The sequence below is a fragment of the Anas acuta genome, chromosome 2, assembly GCF_963932015.1.
Source record: "Anas acuta chromosome 2, bAnaAcu1.1, whole genome shotgun sequence".
NCBI classification, from domain to species: domain Eukaryota; kingdom Metazoa; phylum Chordata; class Aves; order Anseriformes; family Anatidae; genus Anas; species Anas acuta.
In genome coordinates, this window is record NC_088980.1 from 43,394,131 (window position 1) to 43,418,266 (window position 24,136).

The window sequence follows — 24,136 nt, forward strand, 5'->3', positions numbered from 1 at the left end:
AGGTAATATCTTTTATTGCAACTACTAGATTGAAACCAAAAATTCTGCTGAGCCATTGCCTACACTCACAAACCCCGTCTTGCTCGTGTAAATGCCTTATGCTAGACCCTATATCTGTGTTGAAGATCACCTGAACTTTCCTGTCTTCACTCCTAAGACAATCTTAGTTGCTGAAGGACCTGTTAATTACTAAATATGAACAGAACACACATCCTAACTTCAGAACAAAGCGTATGATGGGGTTACTGCGCTACCAAGTGTAGAAACTCCGTGTGCCCAGCTCAGAGGCCTCCTCTCACCCTGCTTATCAGACAGCAAAACAAGCTATTTTTAAACCCTAGGAAACATATAGCTTCCTTCCCTGAGCGCTGTTTGCAACTCTGCATGATTTCACCCAAAGCGTGGCGCCGGGGCGTTCTGCCAGTTTTGCCTGCCGTGCCCCATTTAGTGCCAATAATGTTTGGGACAAATCGGACGGCTTATGGCTTCTGTGGTGCTTTGGTGGGGTTTCTGTGGAGATTTGGTGCTTCGTTGTGGAGATTTGGTGTGAGAGCACGCTCCATGAGGGAAGATGTCCCCTCAGCGGACACCTCAGCCAAGCCACCACAGTCCGAGGGGGACCGAGCCGGCTCCTCCTTCACCCCATATCCCTCCAAACCCTCCCTCGGCTCTCTCCCCACCCCAGCCGGCCGGGCGGGGAGGCTCGGCGCTCCGCCCTGCCCCTCAGCGGCCCCTCGGCGCCGCCCAGCCCCGCCGCCTCCGTGCCGGCGGTGGCGGGCCGGTGGGCGCTGAGGGGAGCGGGGCCGGCAGCCATGTCGCACGGGGCGCGGGTCATCCGCACCGGTGTCACCAGCGCAGGGCCGGCGTCCACATCGCCTCCCGCCGCTTCTTCCAGCGCCTCAGCGAGCTCGGACGGGGAGCTGGTGGACGGCGCCTATTTCCGCTCGTGTGCCGGCATGCTGAAGGTGGCCCAGATGGTACGAAGGCAGGGGAGGGTTGGGGGGGGGGGGAAGTCGTCGTGCCTCGGCTTGTGGCGAGGTTTTGTGGGGAAGGGGCTGGAAGAGGTGCTGGGCTCGAAGGGGTGGGCACCGCCGCTGGGACTGACAGCAGTTTGGGAGAAGTATGGCTGGAAAGCAGAAATTGAAAGGAGATGGAGCTTCGCGCCATCCAGGTGTGGAGAGGGCTAAGGGATGGGGCAGCTCCTTCTCCCTGCTGGGGCGCGCACTTCGTGTTAGTCCCTGAGGTGATTTGCCTGCTGGATCCCATTGCTGGCACTGGGTAACGATGGGCACCTCACGGAGGTGTATGAACAGTTACCTGCCGTGTTCTCTTCGCTTGGGTTGTTCCCAAACCACCGTGAGGATCTGCGGTATCTTTCCAGGGGCCAACGTGGCACGCTGTTGAGCATGAATGCCATGCTGAGCACAAATCCACACTGCAAGTGAACCTACAGCTAAAACTTGTGCTTTGCTGATTAACTAAAAGGCCATTTTTGATTTCACTTTCACCGCTTTGGGAAGAACAGTGCCTTTTATGCCTTTTATGGTTCCTCCTAAAGCTAGCACAGGCACGCATATTTCTGCTGAAGTTTCAGGTTTGGCACACATGCAAAGCGTGTGTGTATGCTTTACATACTCTACATATTTTTATGTAATGTATGTAAATGTAGGTAATAATGCAACACTTACTTTATATCAGGTACTATTTTATCAATGCTGTTCTGTATCAGCTTCATCTGAATTTAAGCTGGTGGTTTTCTGTGGTGGCCTTAAAAGTTAAAATACCATAAACAAGTTCCCATGAGCAGCTTTACCCTCTTACATTTTTCTGCTTTCCAGCTCGCTTGTAAATAACATCACTAGAAATTAGTTCAGATATCCAAGGGACTTTGGGCAGATGAAACACTTCAGATGTGATATCATGATAATGTCTTACTCTCAAGCAATTTACTAAGAAAACTAAATATTTGTGCTGCGGTGTGTAGAAATAGGCTAGTTTTAGGTGACCTCCTGCACCCAGTAAGACACTTTCCTAACTTTTTATTTAAAATTTATCTCTTCTCAGAGATTTCTATATCCATGGATGTAGTTCTCCTGGTGAAAAGTGTTTGCAGTATCTGTGTTTGAAAAGAATTCTCTACGGTAAATCTCAAAACATTCCTGGATTAGTGTTAAGGCGTCTGGTAGGACTGTAGTCTTATTAGGAAGGAGAACCATTATGCTGACAGAGGACGAAGATAAGGTCTTTTGGGACAGACATAAAACACGCTTCGTAGCGTACTGGGCTTCTGAATGGCTGTGGCTCTGAAGCGGGAACACTGCAGTTCCTATTTTCTCTTTCTTCCTCAATCCCTTCTACCAAGAAATAACTATGAAAGAGAACAGGAAAGAAACATTAGGATTTCATCATTTATAGTAGTGCTAAGGGCTGTTTGCAGTACCTGTAAGCCAAAAAGTTAACATATATAATTTGATTGTATGGGTATGTGCATGACATTATCTTAATAGATGTCATCAACACACCAGGGAAATTATACCAAGGAAATAAAAGATAATGGCACGGGTTTTCTTCTGCAAAAAAGATCTTAACACAAGGCCTAAAACTCAGCAATCTTTGACAAGTTGAAGAGATTGAAAAATAGTGTGCCACCTGTGTGTTTTACATGGCAAGAAGGCAGTCGGAAAGCTGCTTTTCATGCATGAGTATTACTAATAACATTAGTAATTAGTAGGAGCTCCGTTTTTCAAGTGCAGTCTGAATTGCTGCTGTGGTTTTAACAGGAGGTTATGAAGTTATCTTCAACATCTACCAGACTTCAGCTGCTGTAACTTGAACGCAGCTCGATGCTACTGCTGGCACGTTTTGTAGTGAGACTTTCTTGGTAACTATCTTACTCTGCTTTTGGCAGACCTCAGATGAAGGGTGGAAGTCTTTTGAGGTTTCCTGTGCCCTTAGACACGGCGCTATGCATGTGTTGTCACCGAGTTGGCTCGGGTGGCATTGTTCGTAGATTGAAGCAGGTCGGTGTCGGCTGGCTTCCTGGCGGAGCCCTTGTGGGCCTTTTGTGTCTTTCCAGCTGAAGTCTGGAGGATGGCACAGACACAGCGTTGGGCTAGGTCCTGCTGTCAGTGCACATTTGCCAGTGGAGGCTGCAGAGGTGTAACACCACCTTAAGCAGCTACCCAGTGGGAATGGCCGTGGCTGCGTCGCCTTTCCAAAGTGTCTGATGCAGCCATGTGCAAGAGCATGGCCGGGACAGTCTGAGGAGAGAAAAGTGGGTGAGTGAGAGCTCTTGGGTCCGAGAAGAGCCAGCACAGCACAGCATGTGCTCGTGTTGGTCCCTCAGACTTCTCAAACCATTCTCAGACTGCTCCTTGCTTCTGGACCCTGAGAGGAGCAGAGGAGGCCAGTAGCCTGTGCCTTTCTGGCCCCTCCTGCAAGATGGGCCAAGCTGGCTGTGACCACAGTTGGGGATGGAAGGAGCTTGTTCCCGGAATAACGCTGCTGTTACGGAGCAGGCAGTGGTTCTGGCGTGGTGAGCCCAGCCTCAGTATACAGAGTGCTTTAAGCTAAGTGTCTTGCTCGTTCTTCCAGCTCAGTATGAAGCAGGAACGAGTAGTTTCACCAGACAAAAAAGAAAAGAAATCTCAAGACTGGGGAAGAAAATGACAAACATGGCAAGGTAAAAAAAAGAATAAACCCAATCAAAGTTGACTTAACAAAATCATTTCAACTTTTTAAAAATGCTAAGGCAATAATAGTTGAAGCTTTTCTGCTGAGTATATGTTTTATTTCCAAAGTGTGTCTCGACAAAAGCAATTATATACTTGATATTGGAGTGGCCAACAAGGCATCTCTAATTCTGAGCGGCTTTCAAGTTTGCTGAAACTTCACTGGATTATTCGGATGCAGACATGCAGTTAATAATGGTGTTGAAGAACATATTAATACATCTAACTCTGAAAGATAAAAAGTGTTGGTAGGTAGGTTGTTAAAACCGAGATCAACTTCTCAATGTGTTGGATGACATCAGCCATATTTACTGGAGAGCTACATTCATAAAATGTTAAAATATGAAAAGAAAGCACAATCTGCTAGTGGAATTAGGAAATTCCTAATCAAAACCATTGATACAGGAGAAGGAAATGCACAAAAGCAGAAGCTGCTTAGAATGATCTGAGAGCCTCTCAATCCTTCGACTTGTTCTTGAGCCTGAAACATCTTTTGTCTACGGAGCTGATTGAAGTAAATCACCTAATTCTCTGCAGCAGTGTGCTGGGGATGTATAATAATGGCAATAATGCTGTTCAGTCAGAAGAGAGGAATTCTGGTGATATGCAGAGAAGAAATTAGAATAAGCAGTAAGAAATTGGACGGTTTTTTTAGCAGCAAAGTTACTGTTTTCAGGCGAAGGCCAGAACTATATCTTGTAGGTGCTAATTGCTAGAAGCCCCAGTGAAGAGACCTTGCTTGGCATGCTGGCCGGAGAGAAGGAATTTGTCTAAATCGTAGGTGTCTCCAAAGTAAGTGAGAGCATTTGAGGGAGGAATGCCCGAGCCTACTAATTAAACCCAATCGGTCTGGGAAGCCTTGTTATTTCCACTCTGAGATCGCTGAAACCGGCTGACTTGCCCGGTTGTGTTTTTTCCATGCCTCTGCTCTGGGTGGCCATTTGAAATTTCTGCCCAGGTATTTGCATACGAGCTGGGAGCAAACAGTGAGCTCCCTGTGTGCTGCCGAAGCAGTGCCTGGTGGTAGGCTGACAGGGTTTTATTTCATGGGACAGAACTTCACAGGCAGCCCCTGTGTGAGGAATTTTCCCTTTCTGCCTCACCGCAGTGCTGCAAAGATGCAGAGAACACCAAGCCAGGGACCTGGGGTAGCTTCATTGCAACTCTCCTTCACTTTTTTTCTTTCTCTAGGAGTTTTTAGGGAACAGTGCAGCCACAGAGACTGTTGTCAGCAAGAGCAAGTGCCTGGGATATAATGGCAGGAGCTATGTAAACCTGAATTGGTTCCCCGTGCTTCAAACCACAAGCTAAGAATTTAGTCCTTTTCCTTTCTTTTTTTTCTTTCTTTTTCCTTTTTTTTTTTTTTTTCTTTTTCCTTTTGTTAGAGGGAGGTTTAATTACCAGGTTACTGTCTGTTTACTTTTTTTTTTTTTTTTTTTTTTCAGTAAAAAAGATACTAGTGATTTTTCTCGATTTTAAACTCCTCCAGAAGGCTAAAAAATCAGCTCCAGTCCATTTCGTAGAAAGGCAATGCGGTTACTGTTAGGAAATCTGTGTTCCAAAGGTGTCAGTGACTGATTTGTATCCCAGAAGAGGCTTCCCAAGAGCACAGAGTGGGAGCTCCCATCCATTAGGATTCCTTGCGAAATCTTCATTAGTAACTTTATTGCACGTAGTCCTCTTGGTACAGACATGACTGAACAAGGGCGAGCAGGCGCAGCTTCTGAAACAATAACAACAACAATAACAAAAAATAACAGGAAATGAAGCCTAGAAGTTTACCACATCACCTGAGCCCTGTTCAGCACGCTTGAAAGAGCAGAGTGAAGTATTGGCAGCAGTTTCCTGACATGTACGTTTAACAGGAAGCTAGATTTGCAGTAGCAATTAAAATCTTAATCAGGTATACGTGGTGTCCTGGAGTGTTAGATGTGAAAAGCGGATTCTTACTGCTGTTGCTTTGCTTTATGAAGTGCAAGGGGGTTTTATCTGCTCTCTTGGGAGGCAGCGTCCCTTTGTGGACATCCGCCTCTCCAGCCACAGAGAGCAGGAACCAGTGGAGCAGATCTTCCTCGAGTACTGTGTTCAGTATTGGGCCCCTCGCTACAAGAAGGACATGGAGGTGGTCGAGAGAGTCCAGAGAAGGGCGACGAAGCTGGTGAGGGGCCTGGAGAACAAGTCCTACGAGGATCAGCTGAGAGAGCTGGGCTTGTTCAGCCTGGAGAAGAGGAGGCTCAGGGGCGACCTCAGAGGCTCAGTGAGGGCAGCGTTCCTGGCCACGTGAATGTCAGGTATCAGCCCTGCATTACCTGGGCGAGGTGGTATCGTCCCCAAAAGCCAGACAGCGTTCAGCCACTATGAGTAAGTGTTTCCTCTGCTCCCTCCCAGGGGAGTCCTTGCGAGGCACTCACTCGGCCCTGCGGCTCGTTGCCTCCTTCGTGCTCTCGTCACGTCGTGTGCGCCGTGGGCTGGCCCTCCTGTTTTGTGGTCAGGGGTAAATATACGGCAGCCAGAAATTGCTGCTTTCGGTACACAGAGACGAAACTTCAAAATTGCCGTGATTTTCTTTCCCCCACCTGGTACGCTTCTTTTTTGCATAACTCGGGTTCTTAAGGTGATTACAAGATTGAGAAGCTGCTTCAAGAGAAATTTACTTGGAATGTTCTTGGTAATGGTGTGGTGTGGTGTTTTGTTTTTTTTCCAATGCTGTTTCTGAGAAACATCAAGAAACAAGCGTTCACAGCTGGGAGAAAAATGTGCTCTTAACCTGAGATGACCAGCAGCAACTGCAGAACTACAGAAGGACCCAGCATACATTCCTGCAAGTCTGTAATCACACCCACCCTGGGACTGGAAGGCCACTTGAAGAAGTCTCTCATCTACAAGGCAAAAACACGATCCCACACAATCCCCACACACTCCAGTGGTGGGGTTTTTCCTGATTAAACAATTAGGCTGTGCCAACACATCTAACAACATGGACTTCAGTGGGGTAAACAGCCCTCCTCTTACCTAAGGAGCCTGTAGCTTACGGCTTCATTGCCACGGCAAACAAAGCCTTTGCTGAGCTGACAGCTACAGACTTTTCAACTGCTGTCTGTGCGATTGCCAGATGTCAGCGTGGCGTTCTCTGGGGCAGGGAGAAGAGCTCACAGGTGTTAACTGCAGGAGATGGGAATCAGCCAAGCAATAAATGCCTCAAACAACAGCAGGTCGTGTTGTCAGCAGCATTGGCGAGGGCAGGGGCTGAACAGCTTGCTTGCTGAGGGCTAGGAGGCACGGAGGCTTTCCTGAGCGGTTTGCAGGGTGCTCTTTGTTTCAGCTTTCAGGAAAATGAGGAAAATGTTTCAGCTTTTCAGGAAAATGACCTCTTTTGATAGATCCGCGGGGAGTTTGTTGCCACGAGGTCCTGGCTTTGTGTTACACCTTCCCATCGGGTTTAGAGTAGGTGTGTGCTGCTGGATATGCATCAAAAGGGAAACTTCGTGGTTTGTCGTGTGGAGTTTGTGGGTTTTTTTCACACTGTGTGCCTCGGGCTTCGAGCAGCCAGCCCGTCTGAGCCAGGCTTGGCTGGGCAGCCAGCGTGGGCTCCTGCTCTGTAGGTGGTGCTGCCATGCATCGGTGCTGTAGCCGCCTTCAGACAGCTGTGACCTTTGAGTGCAAGAGCTCTGTAGCTCACAAGTCAGGATCAAGCTCCTATATCGTGTCTTACTTATGGTATAGGACTTCAAACAACTCAGTATATGCTGCGTATGGCTCAGAGAACTGGTTTCAGAGGTGCCTTGCACCTCCACTGTTAATAGATGGGCAAGCTGTGAGCTCACGAAGTGCAGAGCTCTTCTGGCTTGGTCCCGAAGGGGACCTTCAGGCTTTGTCTTCCTCCCAGCGCCGTGTGCTGGCGGAGCAGGCAGCTTGGAGGATTGCTGCAGGGAGCTGGCTGAGCTGGCAGAGGTGGGATCGACGCCTTGCTCACACTGGGACGTGCACAATCACCACCTAACTGCAGCTGGCTGTCACAAAGATTTGCCCTTTTGGTAATCGTGGCTGACATCCTGCAACCAGGGCTCATTGATAACGTCATTGACACGCTGCTTCTGCGATTACCCCGTGTCCTCTTCTACCACCGAGGCCTCTTCCTGAACAGATAGATAACTTTTTGGTAGATAAAGAATGCCACTTGCTTGTCCTTTATCTGAGTCTTAGAGGGTCTGAACAAGATTATTTTGCCTTCTTCTCACCCTCCCACTGTTTTTATCTTCAATAAATAGCCCGTGGATGGCAGCGCACAAAAGAAGGTGCTTATCAGAGGTCAGGCAGCCTCCGTATTTTTGCAAACCAGCCAGACAAGAAGGAAATCTGCCCAGACGCAGGGGCTGAGAGATCGGTGTGCAACCAAAGACTGACTGCTTCACAGAGCCATGCACTCGAGGGCTGCTGATTTCATCCGTCATTAGTGAAGTTTTAAGTGGGCTGGGTTCTTTATCTCCTTTTTCTCTTGTTAGCGGGGGTTCGGCTGTTACAGCCACATTTCCAGCACCACTTTTTTGGAGAAAGAAAATCTCGATTGCAGCATCGGCCAGCTTTGTTGCTTAAATTAGCTGAACCAGTCTTGCATGAATTACACTTGTAACCTTGGCCTGAGCTCCGCTCGTCTTTCTGTTTTGGGAAGCTGCTCAAAAAAAAGCGTTTGATTCTGTCCAGAAATACGTAATGAATAATAAAGGTGTTGCTTCACTGCCTTGAGGTGTAACTTCTGGAAATGCACGGTGACAGTACAGCTGCAGTCAGTGACATTTCTGCTCTGTGTGGGACACCTAAACAGGGCCTGGTTATCCTGCCTGGCACGCGTAGAATGGAAAATTCCACTTAGTATCTTGGCTGGTGTCACAAGCTGGAAACTTTGACTTTCTTTTTTCATTCAAATAAAAGAAGCATTTAGCTCTTATTATGTTGTTTTTTTAAAAATGCTGTAATAAAACTTCAAGTGAGTCACTGCTGTCCCTTGCTCCAGATCTGTAGCCAGGCAGCTTTCATACATTTGCTAACACTAGAACTTGGGTAAATGTTAAGAGAGTGGAAATCAGCTAGTTTTTATCAGTTTCGTGGATAATAATCAGGGTCCTCCTGTTCTTAGATTCAGGAGGAGGGAGGATTGAAGCAGTACAGTGGTTCATTAGTACATTGGTGAAACTCTCCTTTCAATTTTGTTCACAGCATCCAGGCAAAAAATGCTGTTTCTGTCTTCCAGAGGGTTAAATTATCAAAGAAGGATGGAAAGGAACAGCACTTTCCCGTGTTTCAGATGCTGCCAACTGCAAGCTGGAGACTGGTAAACCAGAGCTGCTGCCTGCAGTGTTTGTACGGGCTTCGTACCACGCCGATCCCTGTCCCATGACGCTTTTCCCCTAACAGTGCTCTGAGATGATGCCTTGTTTGCCTCTCCACCTGCTTTTTAAATGGTCCTTTGGCCAGTGGGCATCCAAGGCTTGTATTTCCATGGGTACTTCGGGTGGCCGTGCCACCCAGAAAGAGCATCCTTGTGTCCCCCTCTCCCAGCTGCTTGTGCCGCTCCCTCTGGCACCATTGTTCTTACATGGGCGCCGCTGCTGCACTAATTATAGAACAGACAGCAGCTGGAAAAATAACTCACACAGCGAAGGATACGCAGATGGACAGACAGAATCAGTCTGTTGCTCTGTCAGTTCCCCGATTCCCTTCAACCCTGTAATAGTTTGTGCAGTTTTTGACTTATTTTTTGGCAGTTTTGGCTTAAATGCATCAAGCCGAACCTCTCTGCTGGAAATATTTTGTTATGCAATTGCAGCGCGTGGCCTGATGCAAGGCAGCGGGGAAGACAGCTGGAATACATTAAAAGTGGGAATTGTTGTTCGTTTTCATGTGAATGGGGAAATCAGGATGCTGGGTACGTGGAGGCTTCCTATCTTCCTAGGAAGTTTTGCTTCCTATCTACCTCATCTTTCTTCCGTGCAGTTTAGCTGGCACTTCACATCTTACTTTCTCTATATATATATTAAAAAACAACACTATTTTTCATAGCTAAAGGTCACACAGTTGGACAGCAGGTTCAGCCTATCTGTGCAGGATACACCCTTGGGATTTGCAAGATCCACGGTCCCATCCCTTCTGCAGTGAAGGTTTTTAACACTCCCCCTGGTGCTGCTGCAGCAGCTGAAGTGCCAGGCAGGGAGAGCCACCTGCAGCAGGTTGACCCCAGCACCCACCCTGGCTCTCACACTCCCCTCTCCTGTAGGGTTGGGAAATAAATAGAAGCAAGGCAAGAGGCCTCGTGGATCGAGGTAATGACAGTTTTATAAGGAAAGCAGGCGCTGTGCGTGCAAGCAAAGCAAAAAGAGGGATTCCTTCACTGCTGCCCATCGCGGGACACCCAGGAGCTGCCTGGAAAGCAGGCTCTCGGCATTTCTGAGGGATACTTGGTCACGGTCATTAATGGGATTGTGAAAGAGCAGCTGGGTACAGGCCGGTGATAATTTGGGGGAAAGAACAGTCGGGAAGGGTCAAGGGATGAGTAGAGGCCTTGCCTTTACAGGTTACGTTTTCAGTCGGAAAACAGGAGTTTACTTGGGATGTCTTCTGGATGTTTGGGTTTTTTGCAACACGTGGTATCAGTCTGCTGTAAGTAAGTAAGTGATAGTAAGTGAAATGGCAACTAACCAACCCAAAAGCAACCCCCAAAAGACCAGCCTTTTCCTACTCTTGTACTTGTTCTGTGACACTCTGCTTGATTGCTTTAGGGCCATTTCCGCAGATTTTTACATTCGTCTGCTACATCAGTGGTCAGTTGGTGGGATTTTTGCCTCATTTCACATGTCTGAGGTGTTCTGAAGGTGCAGAGCTTTAGCTCAAGTCTTTACTAGGATGTGAAGGAACGGCACAAAGCTGGGCCAGGAGAGGTGGAGGAAGAATTTCTTAACATGAGGGCGGTCAAACACTAGGACTGACATTCAACTCCTCCCATCTGTCAGTGTGTGTGTGTGGAAATGTCTTTAACACTCAGAGCATCAGGCTTTCCTTCGTAGCCTCTTGTTGTCAATAGTGGAGATCGAGGTGGATTTATATTTGTGCAGGTAGCTGGTCTGAAGAAAATTTAGTCCTCTCCAAATGTTACAAAAGAATTAAGCATTGGTAATAAAATCAGAGCGTTATTTATTATGTCCATTAAAGCAGGACAGTAGAAAAGGACCGTATAAAGCACTCGCCCTGATTTATTCTTGGGTTATAAAATCGTTCTGTGGTCAGATAAACTACAGCCTCCTACCACCGGATCAGAAAATGCTCAGAGGTGCCAGCCAGCATATAGGGAGAGATGTGAAGGGCACAGCCTTTCGTACGTTATGGTTCCCTCAGGGCACTGGGGAGGAAAGCAGTATCTGTAAGCTCTTCATTTCTGCCTGCCCTTTCCTTGCAGCAGGTGATTTGAGCTTGCAGGGTCGGTCTAGGTTCTTCTGTCTTTGCTGATACAGTCCAGCACCTTTTTTTTATTATTATTATTTATTTGTGCAGGGGACTTCAGCCTATTAATCCTGAGATGCAATCTCTTCCTAATACAAAGGTGTGACTTCTCTCCTTCCCTTTCTGTTGAATTTTCCAGCAGTGGAAGGATGACTTCCTTGAAGTCCTGCTACACATTTTCCTTGCTTTTTACTGAGCGTAACAAATGGCCTATGGACTTCAGGTGCTCGTTACTCCATTCTTTCACAGGGACAAGAAGAATCTGGGAGAAAAACAGAGCACATTTTTAAAGAATAACAGCATCGCTGGGAAACACTTCAAGCAGCATTTTATAGCACGAGGAGAGAGAATTTATGACTCTTGTCCAGTCCTTCCCTCTCCTCTCCTCTCCTGCCAGAGGGATGCAGGAGGAAGGTGTGAGCATCCTTAGAGGTGATCCTTCCCCTCTGCTGAGCACCAGTGAGGCCACCCCTGGAGTGCTGTGTCCAGTTCTGGGCTCCCCAGTACAAGAGAGACCTGGAGCTACTGCAAGAGTCCAGCACAGGGCCACGAAGGTGATTAAAGGACTGCAGCATCCTTCACACGGGGAGAGGCTGAGAGGGATGGAGCTGCTCAGCCTGGAGGAGAGGCGGGTCAGGGATTCTCATCGATGTGTGTAAGCTGGTTCAAATCAGGGTGGTGTTTAGGCTTGGGAACTTTTGTCAGTGCTATTCAAGAGCCAACATTTTCCACAGACACGTTGCAGGGGAGATGACTGACTTGTCTCCAGCTCAAAATAGAGAAGGGAATGTGGGCTCTTCCTATCTCTCTGTTACAGTGTCTGTTCTCTCTGGAAAGGTGTTGAGTGCCTTCTGGCAGTTGCTGACTGCCTTCAGCTCACGTTGGCTTCACTGAGAGAGAGCTGCTGAAATATCCCAGTGTTCCTAAACATTCCTCATGGCTTACTTCAAATATCTGCTCCAGCAGAAAGTCAACTTTAAGCTGATCAACTTTGGTGAAACAGGGTAAATACAGAACTTAATTTAAACCCCAGAACCTCCCTTCCTTGGAGTAGACTGATGCATATGCTCTTTGTGTTGCTTTTCAGAAACCAGAAAGCGTTTAAATCCTAGTCTCCTGCAGCGTGTCCCTCACCCCTTGTGGACTGCAGGTCTGGAGCCTGGTTCCATTTTGTGGAAAGCCCCGAAATTTTCCAACGAGACTTAGCATCAGTTGACCCGTGCTTCTGGTCTGGCTGGCTGTGGGGCACAGCCTGCAGCTTTTACAACCTGTGAAATACGATACTGAAATGGAATTGGCAATGCCCTGATTTTTTTTTTGTGCCTCAATTTTTTATTTCCAAGATGTATTAACCTGTTGCCCTGAGCACGGATACATAAAGACCATTCATAACACTTGATCATTTTATTACTTTGCCATTCATTTTTCTCTCTGTCCCTCTATATATTTATGTCTGTGCCACAACCTGAATTCTGATGGATGTTTAACTGTATCTCAGACGGTTGCATATTAATCTTTTCATTGCTCAATTCCAAGTTTTCTGGGAACAGGAGTTACATGAAAAAATAGATACAGTCATTGCCTGCTCTATCATCATATATTCCTGGTATAGCATCATAAACTCTGCTATCTGGTGGTGGAACTTCGATATTTGTCACTTGTAAAAGAGAGAGAATATTCTGTGGCTCTGTTTGCTGCACTTGCTGCTATTCTTTTTGATGATTGAGTTTTAAACTCTGAATGTACCCGTTAGCCACGTAGGCAATATTGTGAGGTGAGTGTGGAATAGCTTTATCTAAAGTTGATGATCTCCTCCTGTTTGGGCCTGTCCTGTGAAGTAGCATTAGGTGCCTCTGAGCAGAGGACCAACCCTCTCTAGAACACGTGGGCCAGTCTTGTGTCATGAAATTTATGCCCAGAAAGGCAATATTTGAGAGAAATACCTCTTGCCCCGCAGTGATTTCTTCCTGCCTGTGGAGGGATGCTGAGGCACACCTGAAAGCAGCAAAGGGGGAATCTGTGCCAATTGTTTTTGGGAAGTGCACTTGGAGTGGAGAGCCTGGTTGCTCAAATCCAAGCTTCCACCTTGTTCTTGGGAGCTGAACAGCTTCTTCACAGGTCGTTTGGTACCTTGGATCTTCTTACTTTGGAGGAACATAACACCTCAGGTGAATTTTCTGATCTTGTTGTTAGATGGCTCACATTCGTCTTTCTGCTTGTTCTGAAATTTTTAGACTTTCTGTCTAAAGGAAGTAAAAAAAAACACTTTTGTGCTTCACCTTCAGAAGTTGAAAGAACCAGCTCTGTTAAAGCAAGGCTCCCCGGTGCTTCTTGTTATTTGGCTGGTGGTTGTACTTCAAGGCCTCCGTCCTTCTTATCCTTTGTACACGGTACAAAAGCTGCTAAAGGTAATGGTTCAAGCGTGAAATGAGCCAGTAGGCCGATCTAACGTTTCTCTGAATAGCTTTTTTCTTGATTTTCAGTGTAATTGAAGCTGATAAGTGGTTGTTGTGAGAGCACCTGAATCAGGGAGGCCTACCAGTACACGACAGGGACTGGAGTCAGGGTGGTAAGGAGAAGAAGACAAAGGCTGCTCATGAAAATAGATAGGGCAAAGCTCCATTAAAATGATCTCAGAATTGAAGAACTTGGCCAAAAGTCTTTAAACAGTGGAGAGCATTGCTTTGGTGTCTTCTAAGAAACATAACGTCTCAGAAACCTCCACCGTGCACAAAATACAGGACTTTGTGCATTTAGGAGTAGCCAGTGGCCAAGCTGTGAGACCTGGACTGAGGGGCAGAGAGCAGGCATGGTGCAGGCAGGGTTACGTGCTTGGGAAGGGGAGCACACCTGGGAAGAAAGGAACAGGAGGGTGTGTGTGTTTAGCCTGTCCACTTCCAACTGAGCAGGTGAAGTTCAAAGATACAGCAGGAAGAATCTGAGCTATGTTGTTTGGGTGCTGGGTGGTTTGCTTTTTTCCTTTTAATCTAGTTAAATTACTCTGCTAATGGTTGCAGTTTAGGTTAGGGGGTTGAAAGCTGATTGTACATGGAAGTATGGTGCAGTATTGAAGAGCAGGCTTCCTCAAAAAGTTTTTTCATGTCGTGGAGAAACTCTTAAAGTGTGAATCATGACTGCTCCTGGCTGAGCCTGGATGAGCTGAAAATTACAATGGCTGAAAACACTCATTGCCGAAGTCTGTAATAACAAAACATTTGGGTATAACCTGGGTAGATTTATTTTTATCACCCAGTTTATCTGGGTTGGTGCAACCTGCAAGATCAGTAAAATAAACGAGTAGCTTTAGATTAAAAAAATAAAGAGATCTCTTGTCCTTCTGTCAGCTGTAGACTTGCAAAGTTGTACATTAATGTGTTGTGGTTTCATGTAACCCTGTTAGCATATCAAAGCTTTTCAGTGACGGTGTTGGGTATGGGGTGAATTAATCAGTTCCTCCAAAGTTTGTATTATTTCTTGTGGTACAACTTTGCAGCCTGCTAATACTCCTCCTGCGTAGGTGGTAGAAAAGGAAGGGTGAAAATTGGGTTCATTTGGAGCCCAGCCCTACGATTTGGTGTGAGAAATCTCACAAAATAGAAGTAAAGGTATGTGTTTGTGGGTTCATTTTTACAGCATTTGGTGATTTTGACTGTACTGAGCAATCCACACCCTCCGGAAAGTCCACACGGTTTAGGTCCTTCAGCTGCTGCTGCAACTCCTGGCTGTCAGTGCCTCTGCTCTATCTGAGGCCTCTTGTTTTGTACACAGAGACTTCTTCAGGTTGGATTCTTCAGGCTGAGATTGCTGCCTTCCTTCTAGCAGCTGTCTCTCTTCCCACTTTTAGTGGTTGCTTTAGTGGATTTAACTGCAAATTTTAAAACATTATTTTCGTGCTTGTTACTTTGTCCTCCATTTCGCTGGGACCATGCAGTTGACTTTGGATGTTTGTCTTCTGTTTCTAAATGACGTTTTGGTGTGTTTGAAACCATCTTCACTCTAAAAACCATCTTCATCAGCCACTCTAAAAACCTTTAACGTGCTTTTTGTCTTTCAGATCTCGCTGCTGGTCGCATTCATCAGCATAAACAATTCTCAGTGGACGAATTACAGTGCATACAGCTACTTCCAGATTGTCGCCATGTGCGACTTGGTTATGGTTTTGTTCTTCTACATCATCCACATTTTCAGAATCTACAGGATGCTCACTTGTGTCAGCTGGCCCCTTGCGGTAAGTCTGTAAGGCAGTCTGCGTGCCTTGCTTCTCTTGTGGGTTGACGTCTAGATTATACAGTCTGTTTTCTTGTGCTGTCACACGTCGATAGGCTCTCTTTCATGGACAAGTCCTTTAGCTGCTTTTGGTGTTAGTATGCAGTTCAGCAGACACAGTAATTCTAAGTCTTTTAGCTGACCTGGATTGGCTCCTGTTCTCCTTAACACAGATAGAAATCCAAATTTCCTCCAGGGAAGGCAATGGTGTGACTCTGAGACAATTGAAAAGAAGCCTCAGCAGGTGGGCCCTAACTCAGGTCATTTATAGTAGCTACGTGGCTGTTAGAGAACCAAATCGTTGCATTAGAATGGATGTGCTACATCCTGTCCCAAAATAAAGTCTGTGTGTGCTATTTAAGTCAAATTTGACTCTTTTTGGTAGGGTTGGAGGTAACTTTAAATAATAGCAAAGAATGGGAGCCTCAGACTGATTGCCGTAGCCTGGCCATTCCTAGGATATCCTGCAGGAAGTTTCTGCCTCATTCCCTCGTTTCCCCTGCACATCCATCTCTCCTGTCCTAGCAGAGGACTAACGAGCAGCACAGAAAATGAGAGACCTGAACTTCCTCGGCAGCTTTGATCAGGTCAGCTAGCAGAAGAGTCCTGAGTCCTGGTGTGGGATCACAGGTTTTAATAAGGTCTTACAAACATCTCTCGGATGCATAGTGGCGTGTTAGTCCCACAGCAAAAGAACTGGTGGGGTGGAAAATGCCAACCAGGAGAGATGTAGAGCACATTTTGAAATTCAATAAGCAGTTGGATGGCTTTTAATAGAAACTACAGTAAGTAATTTACAGATCTGAGATAACAGTTTATCCAGCCAGCCACTTCTAACCAGAGAGAAAAAAAAATATTTTTAATTGAATAATGTGGTTAGACTTGCAACACTTCTTAAAAATGCATGCCTCCATTATCTGTCTCCAGAAAGCACTTCTGTCTTTATCTAGAGGCAGTACAAATTCCAAGATAAATACAAATGAAAGAAGCTGCTAAGTGACAGTTTTGCCAAGCACCACTTGCTGTGTGCACTGCTGTCACAGAACCCTGTCGTTTGGATCTTTGCATTCCTTGCTTTTTGGTTTTGTTGCGTTTGTTCATTCCAAAATGTGCCAGTCACCAGTGAGTTTAAGGCACTGCAGACTGTGGCTGCTCAGCCCCAAATAGGTTTAACAGGATGGGATGCTTATACATTGCTGCTCTTTTCCAACCACTTTCCTTTTCAGTCGAATATTTAAGTACCTTTAGAACAGAATAGGAAGGCCTGTAAGAGACTTGGGGAAACTAGGATTGGTGTTTGGCTGAGTTTCCTGGCAGGATCTCTTCATTGCAGGGCTGTGACTTGCAATCAGCAAAGTCGAAGTGGTTCGAGAGGTTGCTCTGCACTGACACCTTTTAAAGCTAGAAAGCATTTCTCCAGAGGGGCACTCTTCCAGTCCTGCCAGGGGTTGGTTCTCTGTGTAATTTAGCCTTTGACAATTCATTTACACCTTGGCTCCATCTGTTGGGCCCTTCAATAGTAGTGGCCAGTGTACGCTGCTTTACTGGGCGTCTCTGAGGAGGCAATGGCATGCCTGATGCATTGCAAACTAGCCAGAGGAGCCTCCTAGCAGAAATACTTTATTCTAGCAGGTGGTACGATATGGCAGACTATTTCTCTTCTGGGATTTCCTTGAAAATCTATACTCTCTCCTTATGTTTGAGAAGGAATCACCCCTCTCCCCTACACATGGCATTTGCTTGGCTCATGCTGGTAACACAGTGCAAGTAGAGTGAGCAGAAATCCCTCCTGCCACCCCAAATGGAACAACTCCTATATGTTGCAGACACCCATAAACCTTGCGAGGACTGAAAGTCCAAATCCACAGATGACTCCAGTTTACAGTGTGGCAAAATTAAATCCTGGAGTGATACTTGACACGTGAGAGAAAATCTTAAATACAGTGCCTCAGTGCTTTCTCAGGAAAATAAAACTGCTTCATCATGTGTTACTTACTTTGTTAGTAAGCTGCAGCCACCCTTACAGACTTGGACTGATTTTCTGGAACCTGATATTGCTTATGAATGTCTGTACAGCTGTGCTTTTTGTGGGTTCCCTTCTGTTTCTAGTCGAGGTTGATGAAAGTTGTTAGTGAACTAGCTGACTTTCCGATGAGAAGTAGAAGCGTTTGCATTTCCTCTGCCTTCATTGCCATGTCATGTATGTAGACTAGAGAAGTGCCCCCTCAAAACTTCTTCCTTCCTCCAGAACTGTCTCTTTGAGTAATTTGGCGCAATAAAGGTAAATGTTTCACCCTCAGTAGTGTACCATAGTGCGCTGAAGGGACTGGATCCTTACCCAGTAAGTAGATCTTACTCCAGTGACACTAGCAGACCTGCAGCTCGCCCCTCCCTTTTGAACAGAAGGTCAGGTATGGTACACTGCCTGACAGCTCACAAGTTGTTTTTTTGTCTCTTTCTTTCTTTTTGAAACTTTTTTTTTTCATTTTGACTTGTTTTTTTCCCTCTGGCCTTGAGTAACCTCTGCCAACTTGTTTTGATTCTGGTGCATGTAGAAATACTTTCCTGTTAAGGTTCCCTACTGAAGCAACCTGTGCTTGTCTTTACAGGAGTTTCTTCATTATTTAATTGGTACCATTCTGCTCCTCATTGCATCCATTGTAGCAGCATCGAAGAGTTACAATGTGACTGGCCTTGTGGCTGGAGCGGTAAGGCTGTTTATTAGTCTAGACACTTTTTCATTGCAATGTATATTAACTAGGGCACTAGAAATCTCTTGCTTGTCACTTTGTTTTCTTATTGACTTGCCTTGCTGGTGTCTCAGTTGGTATACTGCCTTCTAGCTGATTTCATTTGATGTTCTGGAATGTAATGCCAGCAAAGACTCCAGAGTTAACACATGGGGACAAACGTGTAGAAGAATTAAGACAATGCAGGTTTCCCAAATGGCTGTTGGAGCAACTGGAAGCACTTCACCCTAGTCTTTTGCTTCCTCCTGCCCATGTTCAAGATAATTTCCCCTGAGCTACAACTGACTGTAGTCTCAGGCCTCCTCAGTGGAAGATGCACTCTGTCTCTGTTGGCTGTGTTGGCAAGGGGGCTTTTAGAAGCATGACTTTTGCCTGTGGGCAACAGTATTTTCACAGCAACAGGACTTAAAATACAACCTCACCAGAATAAATTGCTTTCAGGAACTTGGTTCTGGTGATGTTGTATAGATGAAAATGGACTAGAAGACTTGCCTGAGTTGTTTATTTGGCAGATGGCAGAGAAAGACTTGTTTGAGTGGGGTTTGCCAAAATAATAGGAATTGGAGGTGTTAGAAAAGTATTTTCTGTGTTGCAGAATCCTAATGAGAAGTCTGGCAGGTGAGACACTGTTGCTGTCCAGCTTTTTCTCTCCCATGTATATGATTCTCAGTGTATCTTCCAGACATTGTTTTGTCAAAGCATAAGCTGCTATTATGCTCTGGATTATTATTTTTTATTATTGTCATTAAGCATATTGGCAGATTGGAGGAAAACGTAACTCCTTTTGGTCTGTTAACATCATAAAATATGTAGGTGAATATACAAGAGAGTCCATACATTCATGGAATGTGTGTCATCTAGTGGTAAATATTTGTGGTTTGTTTGTTTTTCTTCCCAGACTTTTGGATTCCTAGCTACGATCCTTTGTGTTTTAAGCATCTGGTCATCCTACAAGGTTTCTTGCATTACCCAGTCAACAAGTAAGTATCATGCTTAGTGCCTGCCAGAATGCTTCCCAAAATGAATATTTATATCTTCCTGTGGCAGCGTCTACCTGGGAGGTTTTCTTAACAGCCTGTTGCTTGTTACTCAAAATTCCTCACAAAGCAATGATCCCATACTTTCAGCTAACACGTGTATCACAGCTACTGACAGTTTTTAACAACTAAGCAGTAGAGCAAAATAATTTGCTTCTAGTAAGTAGCAAATGTGTCGGTGTTGTCTCTTCTTCCTCTCCCACCCTCTACAAAACGAAGGTTTCCTGTGTGCTTTTTAATCGAGTGGGTTCATTTGTTTGTGGCAGTGAAAGTGACTCTGGCTTCCTTTTCAAAGATGCAGCTGTATGACTCCTCCACCTCTGCAAGAGGTCTGCCTTACGAAATAGCATACCAAAGAGGAGCATCCACCATGGAGAAGAAAGCCTGGGTATTTCATTAGAAGCCTGGACAGCCGGTAGCCTTTGAAGATCTACTTGAATTCCTATGCAAAACAATGTTGTGAACCAAAGCTGTTTTTTTCTCCCCCATCCAAAAAGTTTGCTTTCCCCCCAGAAGAAGTTTATAATGGAGAACTAATTTTTTTCTGAGCTTTACAGAGAAAGACTACTTGTGTCTCTCAAGCTGGGCTGCAGTCATTGCCAGTCATTTGCAATAAGTACTACAAAAAAGACTAATTTGGAGAGTTGCTTGATTCTCCTTTCAGAGGGATGGAAGAATTGTTTCTAATTTCCTCCATCTGTTTACAGAAGGGAAATCCTGCAAATTCCTACCTGATTTTTTAACTTCCAAGGATGGTTTGTTTAACAAAGGAACTGTTACAAACTGATCTGTGCCTGGATAAGCTGACCCAAGTCTTTGTTACCTCTTCCTACCAGAGCCATGGATTTTTCTAACAGCAGCTCAGCCAGCGTCAAAAAGTACCAACTGCAATTTGTATAAATTACTGCAAATACTCTCTTCTAGCCTCAACAGCACATGATGACATTCGTGGTTTTTTTGTTCACAAATTTTAAGTTTATTAACAATCAAAAATTATTCTTAAAAGCTTCCCTCTGCCAAATGCAGGGAAATACCTACCCAAGAATAAGCGTTTAATGATTTGCTAGGTCTTTTTCTTTCTTTTTCACAAATACTTGGTGGAATGGACATTCATAAGACTTGCTGTATGGGAAATTTCTGGTGAATTTCCTAGAAAGGAAAATACTCTCTTAGGAGGCTAATGGTGTTTATGGAAAGCTCATTGTGAATAGAGCAATCTATCACAATCTGTCTAGTGCCTCTTTCTCCGTCTTTCATGTGGTTTTTCCCTTCCTCTGCCTCTGCTGGGGTCAATATTTTCAGGGGCTCTGCCCAAAGCCTGGACAGAGTTTTGTCCAACCTGACATTGTTGTGAAGCTTTATGTAACTTTGAGGCTGGGACAATGCTGCTACCTTCTTGGCACCTCTGCCCTTTTGCAGTCCATCTCTGACGAGCTGGAAACTCTTTGCAGAAAAAAGGGAAGCATAGGCTCCTCCTCCCTGGTGCTCTTCCCTTTCACATCTAGCTGTGAAGTAGAGCTGACACGTTTAAGTTGGTCTCTTACGTCAGGACAACTGCATGACAGTGCAGCAGGTTTCTGCAAAAAATAGGATTTTTAGTTTACCAGGTCCAATCTGGAGGAAGTGTTTTCTGGCCTGCTATGCATTTTTCTATTTGTCTGAAATTCTGCATAAATACTCCTAAGTAATTTAATGATCTGCTTTTAGAAAATGCTTTTTGTGCCCCTTTACAGGTTATCATGCATTGCCATTTGTTGCCACCTTAATTTCTTCTCTCATCCTATCATGTCTTTGGTTGTTTTTTGGTTTTCTTTAACAAAGGAAATTGGCCAACTGCTAAAATTCTTAAAAAAAAAAAAAAAAAGAGAAATTAAATGGAAATAACTGAGCAGAAAACTTAGAAAGGCAGAAATCCTCCTTCTCATGGTACACAGTTTCTGTGATTACTACTGCTGTTCCTTTTTGTAAGTGACTTATTCCTAACAACACAGAGCAGGAAACAATTGGAAAGCACAGAAGTCTGCTATATATGGATGAAGATACCTGTATTCACTCCAAGATAAATTGCTTTGACATTAATGCAGAAGATTATTCAAATAAAACTATTCACTTTGAGTGAAAATACCAGCAGAAGGTAGTGATATAAATACATGATAGGGGGGTCTCTTTTTCATTTTGCAACAAAGGTGCTTGATCACCTGCCAAGAATGACTTAGCCACACTTTTTGGAAAACGATCCCCTGGCTTCAATTTGGATTGACAAGATAGCTAGTTAAGGATACAATCTCTTCTGTTCCCCCAAAGGAAAGAGAAGTGCTCTGTTTCTGTTGGTAGCACCTTCATCTCTTGAAAGCAGCACTCAGATGGATAGTAGGCACCTTCTACAAGCTTTCACCTGCCTTGGCAATCCTGTGGAAAGGAGTCTTCAGCTATGCATGGTGTGAGTGCAGCTGGGCCCACAGAGCAGCGCTGGCACTGGAGAGAAGCATCTGGGGCTGGAGGCTGGGCTTGCAGTGAAGAAAAGGATGTTTCCATGTTCTGCTGGGATCGTGTCCCCTCTGCTGACACTATGTGCTCACCCGTTTTCAGCCTCCCACGGCACTCTGTCACTTGCTCCCATGGCGTGGGGGAAGCCTTTAGGGGGAATTTCTTGCAGTCCAACAACCAAAGAACTCCTGGATGATGCAGTGTGGTAGCCCAAAGAATATATTTTGCTCTAAGTGCACTTGTTTATACTGGATCAAGGGACATCAAGTACAAGTTTGCTTCTGGTTTTGTGCCTTTGAGGCTGGAAAACTGACATTTCTGCTGGCACAGCTTCCTCACTTCTCCCAAATCCTTGTGAAACATATCCACCAGGAAAAGCACAGCTTTTGGTGGTATCACCAGCTCTACCAGCAGGTCTGTGAATGACAGCTCTGTCTGACAAGGACTTTGGCACCTCACTACTGTAGCTCTGCCAGCAGAAGTGTTCTAACTTTCCTTCAGTGTCAACCCGGTTCTGAAATCTCCATCTGTCTGTTACTTTGTCAAATTTGGGATTCCAGCTCTTTATCTAAAAATAAACTGTTTGCTATTTGGAAGATAAAATGGCTTTGATAATTGGATTGTTATCTTGCTCCTTTTTTTTTTTTTTTCCTTCATTCCTTTGCTGGAGCAGTGTTTTTCTGTCTGGGAGCATCCAAATGTCTCTTACAACTGGAGGACAAAAGCTGTAGAAGCTGCAGGAAAAAAATGTTCCCCTTCTCTTGTGTGTGGATACACTGGTCTCTGACTAGCCCACCAAAAGTTGTCCACCCTCTTCAGTCCCGAGATGAGGGCAGTAGTTCTTCTGAGCCACCACAGGTAGAGTGTGGGGTTCAGTTTCACTGAAAATTAAAGTAAAAATTTTTGAGGAAGAGGAGAGGTGACACAAACTGTTTCATGCTGAATAAAAAGATGGTGACTGAGATAAGCTAGAGAATGACTAATGCCTTTGTGAGGATAGAAACTGGGAAGGTGAGAAGAGGAAGTGAAACTTTTACACCAAAAAAAAAAAGAGGAAGGGGGAGAGGGAAACCCCCGTGGCAGGAGAGTGCCCTCACCCCAGGGCTCTAGGATATTCTTGAGCACGGGCCCTGTGCAAGCCTCCTCTTTGGGCTGTGTCAGTTTTCACAGCTGCAGGGTCTGCACCTCGCAAAGGCTGTTCCCTGCTGCTGGGATCAGGCAGCTCCTGGTTTTGGTCCCTGGTCCCAAAACAGTTTGACTGTGCTGCATGGAAGGAGGTCAGAAAGTCGCACTGGTGCTTGTTGTCCTCTCCTGGAGAGCTATGGTTATTTTTTTTTCCAGCACAGCAGCTGGAAAACAGGAAAAGCAATAAGAGCTGTTGGCTGCTCCTTTCTATGGCCGTCCCTTCTAGAGGTCACTGATTACCCACAGCTGGCTACTCTAGAGCCTGTTCCCCATGTCCCCTGGGCCAGCACGCTGCTTTCTCACATGGTAAGTACGTGCTGTTGTTTATTACTAGGGACTGACCCTATACGGTGGGTTCCCACCAGCCTGGAGTTGGAGTCCAAAAAAAAAAAAAGTCCATAAACAACTGGTGAAGTAGCTTTATGCTCTTTTTGGTTGTCGTTTCTCCTCTGCGCTGATTTATTAGGTTAATAACTTGACAATTTATTAAGTATCACACAAGATCTCATCACCTGCCAGGACCAGTCCCTCTGCAGCACCACACGAGTTTTCTGCCTCAAGGCTGAGGGAGCTGCCAAGAGATTTCAGCTTTACGTGGAGACAGAATTCAAATACCGAAATCTTTGGTATTGCTCTTCTTTGTTTTTTAAAGCTAGGCTTTAAAAAGACAGTGTGGAGTAGCCAAAGGCTTGATGCTCTGGCTGCTTGTTGTGTGCTGGGACAGCAGTATGAGAGGGAGGGGTAATAACAAGGAGGCTGAGGGCAACCCTGCCTTTTGGGGTGGTGGGGAGTGAGGAGAGCAGAGCTCGAAAAGAAAGCAGAGATGAAACCAAAATTCTGTGGATCCTTGTTTGAACGAAGTTAAATTCAAGACGCCCTAGGTGTTGTAGATTTCGTATATTGATCTTTAGCTTTTTACAGGTCCAGAGTAACAGCACTGCACAAAGCAACCATTCGAAATTAATGAACTGCATCCTGAAACATTAGCAAATGAGCTGCAGGCCTTCCCTCCTCGCTGCAACAGGAAAGTCAGCCAGCAGTAAGTAACACTGCAAGGGCCCACTGCTACAAAGCCCACAGGTTACTGGGGCTGGCCCTACAATTATTTTAGCCCTGTCCTGGTGTAGAAGCACTGCCATGTGCCTCACCTTCTGAGCCCTTCTTGCCTGTGAGCCCAGAGGGTGTGCCG

General features: G+C 45.5%; 1 protein-coding gene across 1 annotated transcript; it reads left to right on the forward strand.

The window, feature by feature from the left end:
- Positions 1-709: 709 nt before the first annotated feature.
- CMTM7 (CKLF like MARVEL transmembrane domain containing 7) lies at positions 710-22,382 on the forward strand. The gene is made up of 5 exons (XM_068674466.1): positions 710-977; positions 15,277-15,450; positions 18,098-18,196; positions 19,137-19,218; positions 19,571-22,382. The coding sequence occupies exons 1-5, from the start codon at positions 813-815 to the stop codon at positions 19,582-19,584; spliced, it is 534 nt and encodes a 177-aa protein (XP_068530567.1). The 5' UTR covers positions 710-812; the 3' UTR covers positions 19,585-22,382.
- Positions 22,383-24,136: the final 1,754 nt, after the last annotated feature.

Excerpts from the sequence above, each read along its gene's own strand:
- CMTM7 (XM_068674466.1), top strand. The coding sequence starts at position 813 with ATGTCGCACGGGGCGCGGGTCATCCGCACCGGTGTCACCAGCGCAGGG. Across the intron at positions 15,451-18,097 it reads GTGTCAGCTGGCCCCTTGCG|GAGTTTCTTCATTATTTAAT; the intron begins GTAAGTCTGTAA and ends TTGTCTTTACAG. Across the intron at positions 18,197-19,136 it reads CTGGCCTTGTGGCTGGAGCG|ACTTTTGGATTCCTAGCTAC; the intron begins GTAAGGCTGTTT and ends TTTTCTTCCCAG.